The following is a 16852-nucleotide window of genomic DNA, read 5'->3' as shown; positions in this document are numbered from 1 at the left end:
AATACATAGAGATTAATCACATAGCTACTATTCAATATTGGATATAAAACTGATGTGCAATAAGCCAATTCAAAAAAGTAATTGTGGGCCTCCCTGGTGGCATAAGGTTAAGCTCAACACTGTGAAGCTATCCCCAGCCACTGTAGCACAACTTCAATCCCCAGACAGCCAGGGAGCTACACACAAGGCCCAGCAGACCTCTCCTGTCTTGCCCACTCATCCACCCCGCAGTAGTTTTCAGTCTGTCTGCCTGTTCTGTTCCCTGCTCTGTCTCTGGTGATTCCTCTCACCCCTGCTCTTCTGGCCTGTATCCTAGTTCTTGAATGCATAAATAAATAAATCTCAAAAAAAAAAAAGTAGTTGTACTTGGAAAGAAGAATTATTTACAATAAATGACTATTTACATCAAAATTCATAATTCAAATATTAGATTCATATATTAGATTGACAGAATTAAGATGTAAAGTTGGCAAAACACATTGCATCTAAATCAATAAGCCAACTTCAGGTATATTGCTTTTTACAGCACCAAAAATTCCTAACAGATATTTCAGACATTTTTAAATAAAGGATCATTACTAAAGCATGACATCATTTCCCTATGTCCTCTGTAAAAATATAAGCATAATGAGAAAAATAAATGGAATTTAAGGAAGGATTAAGGTTAATGTAGATTCAAAAAATAAATATGGTAAAGATGACTAGACTCCAAATTGCTTTAACCATTAAATGTTCTCAAATGTCATCACAAAATTTTTTTAAAACAACTTTATTGGGATATATAAAGCATAAAATTCAGCCATTTAAAATGAATAGATCAAAGACATTTAGCTTTTTCAGAGTTTGAAAACATCACTACTCTTAGCACTGAAAAATGTTCCATCAATTCAAAAAGAAACAAGGAACTGGGGACTCCCGGGTGGTACAGGGGCTTGAGACACAACCTATGAAACTATCCACAGCCACTGCAGCACAAGTGGATCCCTGGCCAGGGAGATAACACACATGGCACATCAAACCTCTCCTGACTAGTCCACTGCTCCCCTCAGCAGTGTGTTTCAGTCAATCTGCCTGTTCTGTTCACTACTCTGTCACTGGTGAATCCTATCACCCCCCACACCGCTGGCCTATACCCCAGTTTTTGTGTGCACAAATAATCTAAAAAAAAACAAACAAAAAAACAAAACAAAAAAAAAACAGAGAAACAAGGAACTAATCAGTGGCCAGTTCCTCATCTCACCCAATCCACTTGCTGTACCTATGATTTTGCCATTATTTATAACTGGACTCACACAACAAATGATCTTTTTTTTTAAAGATTTATTTATTTATGCAAGGGGTACAGGTCAGAAGGGAAGGAAGGTGAGAGAATTCACCAGAGACAGAGTGGGGAGCATAACAGGAAGACGGACCAAAGACACTGCTAAGGGGAGCAGCGGGGGAGGCAGGAGAGGTCTGCCCCGCCATGTGAGTTTCTCCCTGTCTGGCGGGGTGTTGAACCTGCGCTGCAGATGGTGCAGACAATTTTGCAGCATGAGGCTTGACCACTATCCACTGGAGAAGCCAACAAATGATCTTTTTGAAGGTTGAACACCATAAAAAATGTCAGGCACAAAAATAATGTTATCTGTACATTTTGCTGAACACAGTGTATTTCAATAATTATTTTGAAAAAAAAGTCATTAGAACAAAAAAAATCAATAATAAGACTTGTTTCTTGAAATGGAAATTTACACATATAAATCCAGTTGTTTTTTTTAATTTAAATCTTATGCTTGCAATAATACATATTTTTACCTTCACATTTTTCTGCATAATATTTAGATTGTAGCATAACACAGTGATGGTTAACAGGTACTGGTTTTCTTATCCTGTAATAAATAAGAGGCATTGTTATGTAATGTTATATATTATATAATATATATATAGTTATATAATGTTGGGGCAAACTAAGAAACAAAAGCATTGCTTTAAATTGCAAAACAAGTGTAATTTGAAATGGATGAAGATAATTTTCATAGAATATTTCTAAGACTTGGAAGTTAGACCAAATGAATTGTCCTTTCTTCAATATTCTCAGGATTCCACTATCATTCAGTACGATTCTTCATGTCTATAATTTAAATCAAATGCACTAATATCTTTCTTCTTACATTCCTTTTCATACCTTCCTTTTCTAAGTTCTATAACGTTGGGGAAAACCAAGAAACAATAGCATTTTTAATGCTACTATAACAATAACATTATTTAAAGCAAACTTACTCTAGTTGGAAAGTTGATGCATTTATGAATGTCCATGTTTGATTGCTGCCGTTACGGTAGACTCCAATCCAAGACAAAACTGATATGGATTGCATAAATTTCTGTGGAAACATAGGAAATTTTCACTTACATAGGAATGATCAAAGGCTTCATTTTTTAAAAAACAAAAAATGTGTTCTTTCACAAGATCCTACTTTTCAGAAGGAAGAGACAGACTCCATCTTACACACATACACACAGTGTGCTAAAAACTATCGTGCATGATGCCACAACTCTCACGAGTACATCATCATTGGATAACATGAGCTCCTAAACATTTATACTTAATAACATCACACTTCTTGTCATGTGAACAAGGAATATCTAACTTAGGCCTGCGTACAGTCAGCATGAACCTATAAGAGGAGCAGGCTCGGGGCAGCCATTCCCCCCTGAGGTGAGGGGTTCTGTGCAGCAACAGCAGGCAGCCTTACAAGGGTGATGCCTCAGGAAAGTGACAACAGTCAGCAGCCAGGACATGCTTCACCTCCCAGCACCAAGGGACACATGAGCAGAGATGGGAGGGTGGATCTGGGACAATTAAGGTGATCCTATCACTGAAAATACTGAACTCTGGAAGTTTCTATATCTCTGAGAAGATGACACTCACAACCCACACCTGAGACATTAAACAGAATAGATTTTAAAATGTTATACAATAAAATTCTGCAGTGAAATTTATCAAAGAGCAGATAAATGCAATAATGTAGATGAATTACCAAGGAATTGTAGGGGAGTGATGAGACAGGAACAAAAGTATCTACCTACTGCATGATTTCATTTCATTTCATAAACAAGAAGAGAGATCTATGAAATTAAAAGTCAAGTCAGTAGCTAAATAACCAGACAGCAGGCATGAAGAGAAAGCAGACCGGGTGTCTGGGGTGTACTGAGGGCTGGGACTTCTATTCAGGATCTGCTCTGCATATACCATTTTCATTTACTTGGTGATTCATTTGCCCAATCACAATATTCTTGGCTTTCTTGATGTGTATGAAACAGTGATCTTCATTCAGTTTATATACACACACATATATATTATACATATAATATATATATTGGAAATATGGTTCTCTCAGAAACCCAAGAACTCGGTTTTCTAAATGTGCATTAAAGGGGCAGACATCTCAGTAAAATCCTCAAAATCAGACAATGGAATGTCATACAAACTTTCAAATAAACTACACATTTGTACAAAAGTATGCACGAATTCTATAAATATAAAATTGACCAAAATAGGTCTTTAAAAAGTGGTTGGGACACCAAAATTCTTACCATTTCTTCCTCAGTGTCTATGTAGAGCAGCTGAGAATTCTTATCCTGACAGGCCGTCACACTCTCATTCCAGGTGTTTTTTTCATCACTAAAGTAATAGCAGTTGTTGAAGTATGTAAACCACCCCTTTGGACAAGGGCCACAATGACAGGCTAAAGAGAGATTATGAATTATTACCTAAAACTCTTTGTGTTAATAAAATTAGACATATCACATACACATGGAGATATGAATAATCAATGTACCTAACACATGCACACACCTCACAGCTGGAGCATAAAACACACACTCACAGAGAAAGGGCAGCTTCTCATGCTATAATTGTGGTGCCCATATGAACCAAACTCACAAATAATATGCACTGTATATATCCTGACAAATTAAATAAAATCATTTTTTAAGAGTAACATTGTTTATACATGTAATAGCAGCAGTACATGAGCCAATATTGGCCACAAGGGTGTGAAAGTTCTAAGTGAATTTTCTTCCTGTTGTTGGATATAATGAACCATTCCTATTACTGTTATTCATGAACACATATCATTTGATTTTATAATGCATGTTCTAACAGAAAATGTCTTACCATTATTACCTAGTTTAACATATATACATAATATAAACTGTGCTAACATCAGAAATTTGGAAATCATTTTGTACCTTTCTCACTCTTTGTTACATTTGGGCATTCATTCTGCTTTGAGTAGAAATCATACTGCTCTGGCTCTTTAGTAGCAGCTAGAAAAATAAAAGAATCCTTGTAAAAATTAAAGTTCTAAGTAATTAATAACCTATTTAATATTTCAAAATTAGAAATGTAAGTTCATAGAGTTACAATTATAATATAATTATAATAATAAAGTTGAGTTTCTGAAAAACTAGTAGAATAAACCTTTGGGAGAAAATATCACAAAAATTTAGAGTCAAATTTTAACTTCTACAGAATGCGGTTACCAGTTCTACAAAATAAATTCATAGTTCTCAATTGGTCTTTCAGTTTCCTAAAGCATGTCTTTTAATCATAATAGATGAATCTATAAAATACTCTCCATAATCATTCTGCATATTACACTTCGACACATTCAGAACAAGTCTTCAACACTTAATTAAAACCATACGATAAAAATGAATTTTGTCCTTAATGTCTGAAAATTTTATAGCACTGGTAACCATCAAGTGCAAACTTTGTCCCTTATAACCTTTCAAAATTTTCTTACCAGGAATAAGGACTACAGTTTTTACTACACTGGACACCAAGACCAGGAAGACGATCCCCAGGACCTCAGCAGCAATCTGCCCTGGAGGTAATGGTGAGGCTGCTGGGAGAGAAATGGAAACACTGAGAAAAAAGGGAGACAAATGTTGACAGTTTACAGACATGAAACCCACCTGCACAAGGAGTCATGTATGGAAGGTTGGATCCCAAGTCCACATCTCCCATTGTAATCTTGCCTCCAGAATATGCTGCATTTTCAGTAAACATAATGCTCTATGAGATGTTATCAAAGATTCCAGCTTCCAACAATGCAGGAACTAAATTAGTCCTCACATTTCAGATTAGAATACATGGTCAGGGGTGCCCTGGTGGAGCAAGGAATTAAGCAAAGCTATCTGCAGCACGACTTTGATTCCCGGCAGCCCAGGGAGCAACTCACATGGGGCAGCAGACCTCTCCTGCCTCACCCTCTGCTCCCCTCAGCAGTGTATTTCAGTCAATCTGCCTGTTCTATTTTTTTCCACTTTGTCTCTGGTGAATCCTCTTGCTCCCCACACCTCTGGACTGTACCCCAGTTCATGTATGCATAAATAAATAAATCTTAAAAAAATACAATAACATATTTTAAGCTCCAACTCTCACATGAGAAAATTTGTGAACATATCCCCTACTCTTTTCAGACACCGGCACCCCAATCATACAGCCCAGAATAGTTACACAGGTTTCTATTAAATTTTTTCTCTTTGCACGCGTAGTACTTGTCAATGAAGTGGAGCTTTATGTGCCCTTACCTTTCATTTGTTGTCCCCTTGGGGCCAGATTCACCTCTGGGTATTTCTCTGTTTGGTCATTCATCCTCGAAGCTGAGTAGTATCAGGGAGGTACTTTCCTATAGCTGCAGGCAAGTCCTTACTAAAGCTGAACATGATGACCATATCCCTAGTATAGTCACATGGGCGGAGCATGTAGAGCAATAAACTCATATTGTAGTTGAATAATGGACAAGTCAGGTTAAAATTTCCTTACAGCTAAAATGTGTTGCATAATATACAATAATTTTTTAAAAATTTTATTTTTCACACAATTCAAATGGATGGGGGAATAGAAGACCATATGTCAATGGCATAAAGTTCAAATATAATAACATCCAGACCAATTTAAAATCATATCATACAAAACATTTTGAAATTATCAGAATAACTGTCTTAAAGTGCTGTATTAGATGTGCTAACTTTTACAATTTTTACATCTATTAATATTTAGACTGACATTCGGTAGTGTGTAGCAGTTGTGTTAAATATGTATTAATTTCCTGCTTTAAATTACCTTTATATTCTGAATAACATTTATTATTAAAAGAGACAATAGGTTAAAATATGCTATTTTTCTCAAAATAGCGTAGAGTTCTAAGAAATCATTAAAATTTTGAGGAATATTTACTATATAGAAAATGTCACATTTAACTTCTTGAAATTCTAAACAATATTGACAAGGCAAAGATTTTGAAATGACATTTATTTTATGCAAGAAGTTGGTTAATGAGTGAATAGAAAAGATAAAAATGTAAAAAGTGATAAAAATCATTTAGGGGGCAACGCTGTTGGTTCAAACTTCCAGAAGGATTGTAATTGTAATAAATCAGATAATGCAATTTAATAAATGAATCAATGAGCTCCCCAGCGTGTGGAATCTAAAATTAATCCTGGCTTTGAAACCTACAAAATTTACATAGAGTGTACTGATTTTGCTTACAAATCTAAAACTGGAATAAACACATATATGCTATACATGTAGAACACTTAACATTCAACCTGCCCTTTCTAAGCTCTCAAAGTCAGTTATTTTAATTATTGTTCTGACAAACTGAAATAATATTTCTGATTCTTATCAGTAAGACCATATAACATAGTTCCTGAGACAAGTCTCTTTATCAGTGCTGTGTATCGTTTTGGATAAGTGTAGCTCAATTAAAAACAAAAAAAAAATTGATAATTTATAAGTAAGTTAGAATTTTATGTACTACTTCATTCTCATTTGTATGAACAATTGAATTAGTTTTACTAAGATTAAGAAAATGTATGAGGTATTACTTTTGATCTTGAGAATTAAATGATATAATTTTAAGAATCTATGTTCAAAGGCTGGACTTAACAATAAATAATATATAAAATTATATCTGTACTGATTGCAAACTCCAGATAAACTACTCCATGTCACGATCTTTATGGGATTTCGACAAGACTGTATTGATTTAAAAACCCAATTATCCTTGTATATATGCACTTGAGGAATTCTCCACAGTAAGGCACATGAATATTTAAGATAACCTATAATATGTTTGATATTTATGCTTATTTTCCCACCCTAAATTATTCAATACAAATACCAAAATTCTATATAATTTGATTGCACAGCAATTGTTGTATCATATACAGCATTTGTGATCAATGACATGAGCTGGTAGAGAAACAGGAAAGTAGAAACACATACCTTCTCTTGATCAAAGAGTGGAGTATCCTCTAGTGGGTGACCTGGTTACTCATGGAAAGAAACAACATCTGTGGTTTACAGAGACTCTCCTATGAAGCTGCAGAGTGAAACAACACTGGAAAAAAGTAGATTTCTTGCCAAAGTGTAACTTAAAACTTGAACAGGAAATCCTAGCTATTGTGAAGGCAGTTTCTCATCACACACCTCCAGAGCAGAGAAGACTGAACTTGTTGGGTGTCATTTAGTGTGTCCATTGACAAATGCCTCTAAGAAAGTGTGTTCCTATTCTAAAAGATATCAGGGGACAAAAGACTTTACCATACTTGGCTGCTAAATTGCTTCCATCTCAACCACAAACACATGAAAACTATAGTTAAGTTTATAGTAGATGTTTCACTGTTAGACAAGGTTGCTGAATATTGGCATTACATATCCTTTTCTCATACTCTCACATGTCAATTCTATTTTAATGGAAACATTCTAAAACCATAATCTCCTGAGTAATATATATTAAGTAAGATGTTACTAATATTCTGAAGAATTACATTTTCAACTTTATTACAATAGTCCCTTGATCACCAGTTTCCAAGATTACTTCTCTATTTCACTGCATTCAATTTTTAATTCGTACAGTTGTTTAGATTTCCATTGATAAAAATTGTCTCTTGGCATGATAAAGCTTTCAAAAGGATTGAATTATATCACCATACCATGATTGAAATATTAAATAATTTCTCCTTATGCTTTTCATTGATTCATCCTCTAATGATAATATAATCAACAAGTGATTACTTACAAAAAGTCTGTGTTTTCATAGGAATATTTGTTGTAAATATGACAATAGTCCAACCCTAACTGTTGAGGGGAAGAAGAGTTGATTTTTTAAAATGTCACTTAACAAAAAAATTGGAGGACAGAAAAAGTAGGTTTTTAAAGCACAAAGTCACACTACTCATTATTAAAAGAAATGTAAAACATTCTAGTTTAAAAGAAAATTCTCTAACAGAATTCAAATAAAATAGTGAGTAACCATAAAAATGACATCCCTACATGATTCTGAATATGGTAATATGTCTATTTTATGAGTCAAAGAGATGATAGAAATGCATGTTCACAACATCATATGAATTTGAAGGAAAATATGAAAGTAATGTTCTATCTTTTGAATTCAAATTGCCTTAGATGCACATATTGTTCAAAATTGAAAGGGCAGAAATCTGAGCATGCATCAAAGAAACTGAAAATGGCAAAGCCAAAAGAAGAAAATATTGTCTAAAACAATAGAAGAAAAAATATATAGCACAAATGACAAAGAAAAAATTGTTATAGAGCATGAAGAAAGCAAATTCATTCTCATGTAAAAACTTAATACCAGCTTTATGCTACTGAAGAAAAATATTGAGAAACTAAGTCTCTTGTACCTAGATTATGCATGAGAAAACCATTGTGGCTTTTGTTTCTTAAAAGATTTATTTCATTTATTTATGCATACAAATAAAGGGCTATTGGCTAGAAGTACAGGAGGTGAGAGGATTCACCAGAAACAGAGTGGGGAACAGAACAGGCAGATCTACTGAAATCCACTGCTGAGTGGAATTGCAGACAAGGTCTTTTTTGCCAAGTGAGTTGGCTCCCTGGCCTGGGATAGAACGCAGGGTGTAGTTCTTGAGGATTGATTGACAGCACTGAGACTAACCCCTGAGACATAAGGAAGGACTCACTTTACAGTTTTTAGTAGGTATACTAGATAAAAAGCCAGTATTATGAATACATGTTAATATCTATATGAAATAGAAAAATTGTACAAAATGTAATCACCCAAAAATTGTACAGCAAATAGTTCTAACTGAAGAAACTTCACAGGTGTTGGAGCTACTGAGTTTTTACATAAAACTCCCCTAAAGGAGGTTTACATGCTCAGATGATATCAGCAATAAAATGACAGGCGAACACCAAAGTTTTTCTACATGAAGTCTTCCAACTAGTAGAAAAACAGAAATCCTTTTTTACAGCAGCCTTGATATAAGACCTGTCAAATGGGTAGATGTGAATAAAATATAGTCTAATCTTTCGGTGAAATAAGAAAGAAAAATGTGCTGATCTAAATAAAATATATACATGGATGAAAAAACACACCAAATGATTGCTATAGTTTTAATACAAAAATGCAAGATGATCTTATTTTTGAAAGAAATAAAGATAATTTACTTATAAACATTTTACAAAGAAAACGTTTCTCATTCCAATTCATGTAAAATGAATAAAAACATAACATCGAATGTATAAAACTATTACAAAAATGAGAATGTGATGGCATGACATGAATTTGAGATGATGGAAAAGTTACAATGAACTTCATATTTAAGAATGAATATTGAAATATTTTCCCGAAAATGGAAATACATAGAGATTAATCACAGTAACTACTATTCAATATTGGATATAAATCTGATCTGCAATAACCCAATTCAAAAAAGTAATTGTGGGCCTCCCTGGTGGCATAAAGTTAAGCACAACACTGTGAAGCTATCCCCAGCCACTGCAGCACCAGTTCAATCCCCAGACAGCCAGGGAGCTACACACAAGGCCCAGCAGACCTCTCCTGTCTTGCCCACTCATCCACCCAGCAGTGTATTTCAGTTTGTCTACCTGTTCTGTTCCCTGCTCTGTCTCTGAATTCCTCTCACCCCTGCACTTCTGGCCTGTATCCTAGTTCTTGAATGCATAAATAAATAAATTTCAAAAAAAAAAAAAGTAATTGTACTTGGAAAGAAGAAACAAAGTATGATTATTTACAATAAATGACTATTTACATCAAAATTCATAATTCAAATATTAGATTTATATATTAGATTGACAGAATTAAGATGTAAAGTTGGCAAAACACATTGCATCTAAATCAATAAGCCAACTTCAGGTATATTGCTTTTTACAGCACCAAAAATTCCTAACAGATATTTCAGACATTTTTAAATAAAGGGTCATTACTAAAGCATGACATCATTTCCCTATGTCCTCTGTAAAAATGCAAAGCATAATGAGAAAAATAAATGGAATTTAAGAAAGGATTAAGGTTAATGTAGATTCAAAAAATAAATATGGTAAAGATGACTAGACTCCAAATTGCTTTAAACATTAAATGTTCTCAAATGTCATCACATAATTTTTTAAAAACAACTTTATTGATATATATAAAGCATAAAATTCAGCCATTTAAAATGAATAGATCAAAGACATTTAGCTTTTTCAGAGTTTGAAAACATCACTACTCTTAGCACTGAAAAATGTTCCATCAATTCAAAAAGAAACAAGGAACTGGGGCCTCCCTGGTGGTACAGGGGCTTGAGACACAACCTATGAAACTATCCACAGCCACTGCAGCACAAGTTGGATCCCTGGCCAGGGAGATAACACACATGGCACAGCAAACCTCTCCTGACTAGTCCACTGCTCCCCTCAGCAGTGTGTTTCAGTCAATCTGCCTGTTCTGTTCACTACTCTGTCACTGGTGAATCCTATCACCCCCCACACCACTGGCCTATACCCCAGTTTTTGTGTGCACAAATAATCTAAAAAAAAAAAAAAAAAAAAAAAAACAGAGAAACAAGGAACTAATCAGTGGCCAGTTCCTCATCCCACCCAATCCACTTGCTGTACCTATGATTTTGCCATTATTTATAACTGGACTCACACAACAAATGATCTTTTTTTTAAAAGATTCATTAATTTATTTATGCAAGAACTGGGGTACAGGTCAGAAGGGAAGGAAAGTGAGAGAATTCACCAGAGACAGAGTGGGGAGCAGAACAGGAAGACGAATCATAGACACTGCTAAGGGGAGCAGCGGGGGAGGCAGGAGAGGTCTGCCCCGCCATGTGAGTTTCTCCCTGTCTGGCAGGGTGTTGAACCTGTGCTGCAGATGGTGCAGACAATTTTGCAGCATGGGGCTTGACCACTGTACCACCGGGGAGGCCAACAAATGATCTTTTTGAAGGTTGAACACCATAAAAAATGTCAGGCACAAAAATAATGTTATCTGTACATTTTGCTGAACATAGTGTATTTCAATAATTATTTTGAAAAAAAAGTCATTAGAACAAAAAAAATCAATAATAAGACTTGTTTCTTGAAATGGAAATTTACACATATAAATCCAGTTGTTTTTTTTAATTTAAATCTTATGCTTGCAATAATACATATTTTTACCTTCACATTTTCTGCATAATATTTAGATTGTAGCATAACACAGTGATGGTTAACAGGTACTGGTTTTCTTATCCTGTAATAAATAAGAGGTATTGTTATATAATGTTATATATTATATAATATATAAATATAGTTATATAATGTTGGGGCAAACTAAGAGACAAAAGCATTGCTTTAAATTGCAAAACAAGTGTAATTTGAAATGGATGAAGATAATTTTCATAGAATATTTCTAAGAGTTGGAAGTTAGACCAAATGAATTGGCCTTTCTTCAATATTCTTCAGGATTCCACTAGCATTCCGCACGATTCTTCGTGTCCATAATTTAAATCAAATGCACTAATATCTTTCTTCTTACATTTCTTTTCATACCTTCCTTTTCTAAGTTCTATAACGCTGGGAAAACCAAGAAACAATAGCATTTTTAATGCTACTATAACAATAACATTATTTAAAGCAAACTTACTCTAGTTGGAAAGTTGATGCATTTATGAACGTCCATGTTTGATTGCTGCCATTACGGTAGACTCCAATCCAAGACAAAACTGATATGGATTGCATAAATTTCTATAGAAACAGGAAATTTTCACTTACATAGGAATGATCAAAGGCTTCATTAAAAAAAAAAAAAATGTGTTCTTTCACAAGATCCTACTTTTTCAGAAGGAAGAGACAGACTCCATCTTACACACATACACACAGTGTGCTAAAAACTATCATGCATGATGCCACAACTCTCATGAGTACATCATCATTGGATAACATGAGCTCCTAAACATTTATACTTAATTTATACTTAATGACATCACTCTTCTTGTCATGTGAACAAGGAAAATCTGACTTAGGCCTGCGTACCGTCAGCCTGAACCTGTAAGAGGAGCAGGCTCGGGGCAGCCATTCTCCCCCGGAAGTGAGGGGTCCTGTGCAGCAACAGCAGGCAGCCTTACAAGGGTGATGCCTCAGGAAAGTGACAACAGTCAGCAGCCAGGACATGCTTCACCTCCCAGCACCAAGGGACACATGAGCAGAGATGGGAGGGTGGATCTGGGACAATTAAGGGGATCCTATCACTGAAAATGTTGAACTCTGGAAGTTTCTATATCTCTGAGAAGATGACACTCACATCCCACACCTGAGACATTAAACAGAATAGATTTTAAAATGTTATACAATAAAATTCTGCAGTGAAATTTATCAAAGAGCAGATAAATGCAATAATGTAGATGAATTACCAAGAAATTGTAGGGGAGTGACGAGACAGGAACAAAAGTATCTACCTACCGCATGATTTCATTTCAGTTCATAAAAAAGAAGAGAGATCTATGCATTTAAAAGTCAAGTCAGTAGCTAAATAACCAGACAGCAGGCATGAAGAGAAAGCAGACCGGGTGTCTGGGGTGCATTGGGGGCTGGGACTCTATTCAGGATCTGCTCTGCAGATACAATTTTCATTCACTTGGTGATTCATTTGCCCAATCACAATATTCTTGGCTTTCTTGATGTGTATGAAACAGTGATCTTCATTCAGTTTATACACACACACATATATATTATACATATAATATATATATTGGAAATATGGTTCTCTCAGAAACCCAAGAACTCGGTTTTCTAAATGTGCATTAAAGGGGCAGACATCTCAGTAAAATCCTCAAAATCAGACAATGGAATGTTATACAAACTTTCAAATAAACTACAAATTTGTACAAAAGTATGTACGAATTCTATAAATATAAAATTGACCAAAATAGGTCTTTAAAAAAGTGGTTGGGACACCAATTCTTACCATTTCTTCCTCAGTGTCTATGTAGAGCAGCTGAGACTTCTTATTCTGACAGGCTGTCACACTCTCATTCCAGGTGTTTTTTTCATCACTAAAGTAATAGCAGTTGTTGGAGTATGTAAACCACCCCTTTGGACAAGGGCCACATTGACAGGCTGAAGAGAGATTATGAATTATTACCTAAAACTCTTTGTGTTAATAAAATTAGACATATCACATACACATCGAGATATGAATAATCAATGTACCTAACACATGCACACACCTCACAGCTGGAGCATAAAACACACACTCACAGAGAAAGGGCAGCTTCTCATGCTATAATTGAGGTGCCCATATGAACCAAACTCACAAATAATATGCACTGTATATATCCTGACAAATAGTAAATAAAATCATTTTTTAAGAGTAACATTGTTTATACATGTAATAGCAGCAGGACATGAGCCAATATTGGCCACAAGGGTGTGAAAGTTCTAATGAATTTTCTTCCTGTTGTTGGATATAATGAACCATTCCTATTACCGTTATTCATGAACACATATTATTTGATTTTATAATGCATGTTCTAAAAGAAAATGTCTTACCATTATTACCTAGTTTAACATATATACATAATACAAACTGTACTAAGATCAGAATTTTGGAAATCATTGTGTACCTTTCTCGCTCTTTGTTACGTTTGGGGAATCATTGTGCTCTGAGGAGAAATTATCCTGCTCTGGCTTTTTGTAGGAACTAGAAAAATAAAAATTAATAGTGTTCTAAGTAAATATTAATTAGTATAATATTTCAAAGTTAGTAATGTAGTATTTAGCTATATTAATAATCTATAATAAAGTTTTTTTCCCAGAAAATTAATTAAAAAATAAAGCTTTGGGGGAAAATATCACAAAAAGTTAGAGTCAAATTTCACCATCTCCTACAGTCTGTAGTCACCAAATTTCAAAAATCATTTCATAGTTTTCAATAGAGTATTTCAGTATCCTGAAGCATGACTTTGAATCATGATATCTGAATCTACACAAAATAATCTCTACAAACATTCTATATATTTGTACTTTTGAGAAGGTGAGGATAACCATTCAACAATTAATTAAAAGGATACATTAACATAATATTTCTATTCCTTAATACTATGAAATATTTAAAAGCACTGACAATTATTACGTGAAAAGTTCCAATATAAACTTTCATAAATTTAATTACGGGAAATAACCCACACTGGCACAATAGTGCATATCAAGACAATGCAGGTGAGTCCCAAGATCCGAGCAATGAGCTTCTCTGGAGGTGAAGCTAAGCCTGCAGGGAGAGAAACGAAACACTGAGATCTCTTTCTCCCACTGGAATCTTCCCCCCAGAGTATACCATTGCTTTTTTAGTAAACAAAACATCCATTAATTGTTGTTTGTCAACAATTATAAATTATAAAAATACCTGGGAAAAAATAGCCATCAGATTTCCTACTAGACTACCATATTCCAATGCCAAACATAAATGAAAAACATGTCAGTTAATTCCCTATTCTTTGTGCACCTCCAACCCCTTCATATCCGAGAATACTTGTGCAGTGTGTCTACCAAATGTTTTACCTTTGAGGTGCCAGGACTTGCCATTCTCCTGAGGATCCCGAGCAGCATTATGAAGACTTAATTCTGCGTAGGTTACCCCCTGCTCTGTTCCAGTAGTGGAGCTTTTACTCCCTTTAGGTTTCACTTGTGGCCGTTTTGAGTCCTTTGCCAGCTTCAGGTCTGCATAGGTGACTCTTTGCTCCTTCATATCTGCTGTTCTGTAAAGTCAGGAACTGCGCTCTGTGATAAATGCTTCTCAGTCTTTAATAAATGGTGCATAGGACCAGGTCACTGTGGGCGGAGCGTGAGCTGAGATAGACTCATATTGCAGTTGAACAACACACATGTATGCTCTAAAGTCCTAGAGCACTGAGGTAGTAAAACCAGAGGCGGATACCATCACTCCAGCATACAGACAATGATGTAAACACATATTACCTCAATGAGAAAATTTAAAAATTATGAACTCCTAGGAACTTTAAACATATTTTCATGGCAGAATAAGTAGTTTTTAAAAGGATATTCCATGGTTACACAATAGTATTGGTTGGAAAAATGAAAAGCAAAATATTTAATCAAAAATGAGAAGTTCATGACCAATATTATCTTTATTAATTTTAAAAGTCATATTCCACGGAGCATCTTAATCACTTGTGTAACTGCATTGAAATGAAAATGGTGGCTTAGAAAAAATGATGCAGCCATTTTTATGTCAAGTTTTAAAAATAATGGTTAAATATTGAATGTTCTAATTTGGAGAAATACTGTTAGCATTTCCCAAACTAGTTGTTTTTATTTCATCCTTTACTTTTATTTATTAAAAGGGGATGGGGTATTATTCAATTATCTCAATTTATTTTCTTTCAAAATAAGTTTCACTATTGTGATAATCTGAGAAATTTTTAAAATTTTAAAGAAATTTTGTATATTGGCTAATGTTAATGGCATGCTAACCTTGTCTCAAACCTAAACAATATTTAAAAAAACAACCAAAAATAATATTTTAAAAATACAAAATATAATATAAAATATTATTACTTAATGACTTAAAATATTATTTTAAGTAATACAAGAGATTGGTAATTGATTTAATAGCTAGAGAAAAACATAAAATGATACATACATTATTGGTTCATTAATATTGGAACAACATTATTGGTTATAACTTCTAGAAAGATCCTATTAATTATCCAAGTTAATAAATGTTCCCTTTGTTGTGCAAGTAATGGAATCAATTAAAATTCATAATTTTAGTAATTTGGTCAATCGTGCCTGTAATGAGTGGGATCTAGAATTAATTCTGACTTTGATACTTACTGAGTTTCACATTAATTTTGACTTATTAAAAAAGGAAAATTAATAAAAAGTTATATTGAGTCTTTCAACTTAATTTTAGTTTACTAACCTAAAATGGAAATGGGAATATCTAAGATATATGTAAACCTGATACTCAATATGACTTTTGTAAGATGTCAATAATACATTCCTTATTTTCATTTTTATTTTGACACAATCACTGTTTTTCCTATTACATAACATTTATACCATGTAACTTAACTCATTAGACAGGCGTTTGTTTTATTAGTGTGGTATTCCTTGTACAATGCTTTGTTAATTTTTAAGAGTCTAATTTTAAAGATTGAGCTAAATACAAAAAATATATATAGAATTATATCTGTATTGATTATTAATTCCAAAATCAAATCTTATTTGTCATGATCTGGTGAAATTTCAAGTTAAATTGCATTGATTTACAAATCTAATCATGCACTAGTATTAAACACTTGACTAATTCTGTCTGGAAATAATTCAAATATTTTGAGAAATCCTCAAAATATTTCATTTCCTTCCTCTGTTTTACCTGAATTAGTCAATAAAGAAAACAAGGTTCTCTTTGATTTGATTGCATATGAATTGTATAGCAATTGCCTCACATCTAACCTTCATAAACTTCCACTAAAGAGACAGACCAACAGAGAGAGAGGAGAGGAGCAACACATACCTTCTGTT

General features: G+C 34.0%; 1 protein-coding gene across 1 annotated transcript; it reads right to left on the bottom strand.

The window, feature by feature from the left end:
• Positions 1-1847: 1847 nt before the first annotated feature.
• Positions 1848-15050, bottom strand: LOC119246992 (NKG2-C type II integral membrane protein-like). The gene is made up of 8 exons (XM_054696767.1): positions 14864-15050; positions 14478-14573; positions 13272-13423; positions 11952-12052; positions 4791-4912; positions 4234-4311; positions 3577-3728; positions 1848-1871 (listed from the first exon to the last, which is right to left on the bottom strand). Exons 1-8 carry the CDS (start codon positions 15048-15050, stop codon positions 1848-1850), a joined length of 912 nt encoding a protein of 303 aa, XP_054552742.1.
• Positions 15051-16852: the final 1802 nt, after the last annotated feature.

Source organism: Talpa occidentalis, unplaced genomic scaffold, assembly GCF_014898055.3.
Source record: "Talpa occidentalis isolate TD23 unplaced genomic scaffold, MPIMG_talOcc4v2.1 talOcc4.16, whole genome shotgun sequence".
Classification (NCBI taxonomy): Eukaryota; Metazoa; Chordata; class Mammalia; order Eulipotyphla; family Talpidae; genus Talpa; species Talpa occidentalis.
Note: the sequence above shows the minus strand (reverse complement) of the source record. Positions and strands in the feature narration are given on the sequence as shown.

Coding starts and splice junctions, on each gene's coding strand:
- LOC119246992 (XM_054696767.1), bottom strand. CDS start 15,050: ATGAAGGAGCAAAGAGTCACCTATGCAGACCTGAAGCTGGCAAAGGAC. Junction 14,574..14,863: donor CAAGTCCTGGCACCTCAAAG/GTAAAACATTTG, acceptor CTCTCCCTGCAG/GCTTAGCTTCACCTCCAGAG. Junction 3,729..4,233: donor TGTAACAAAGAGTGAGAAAG/GTACAAAATGAT, acceptor ATCTCTCTTTAG/CCTGTCATTGTGGCCCTTGT.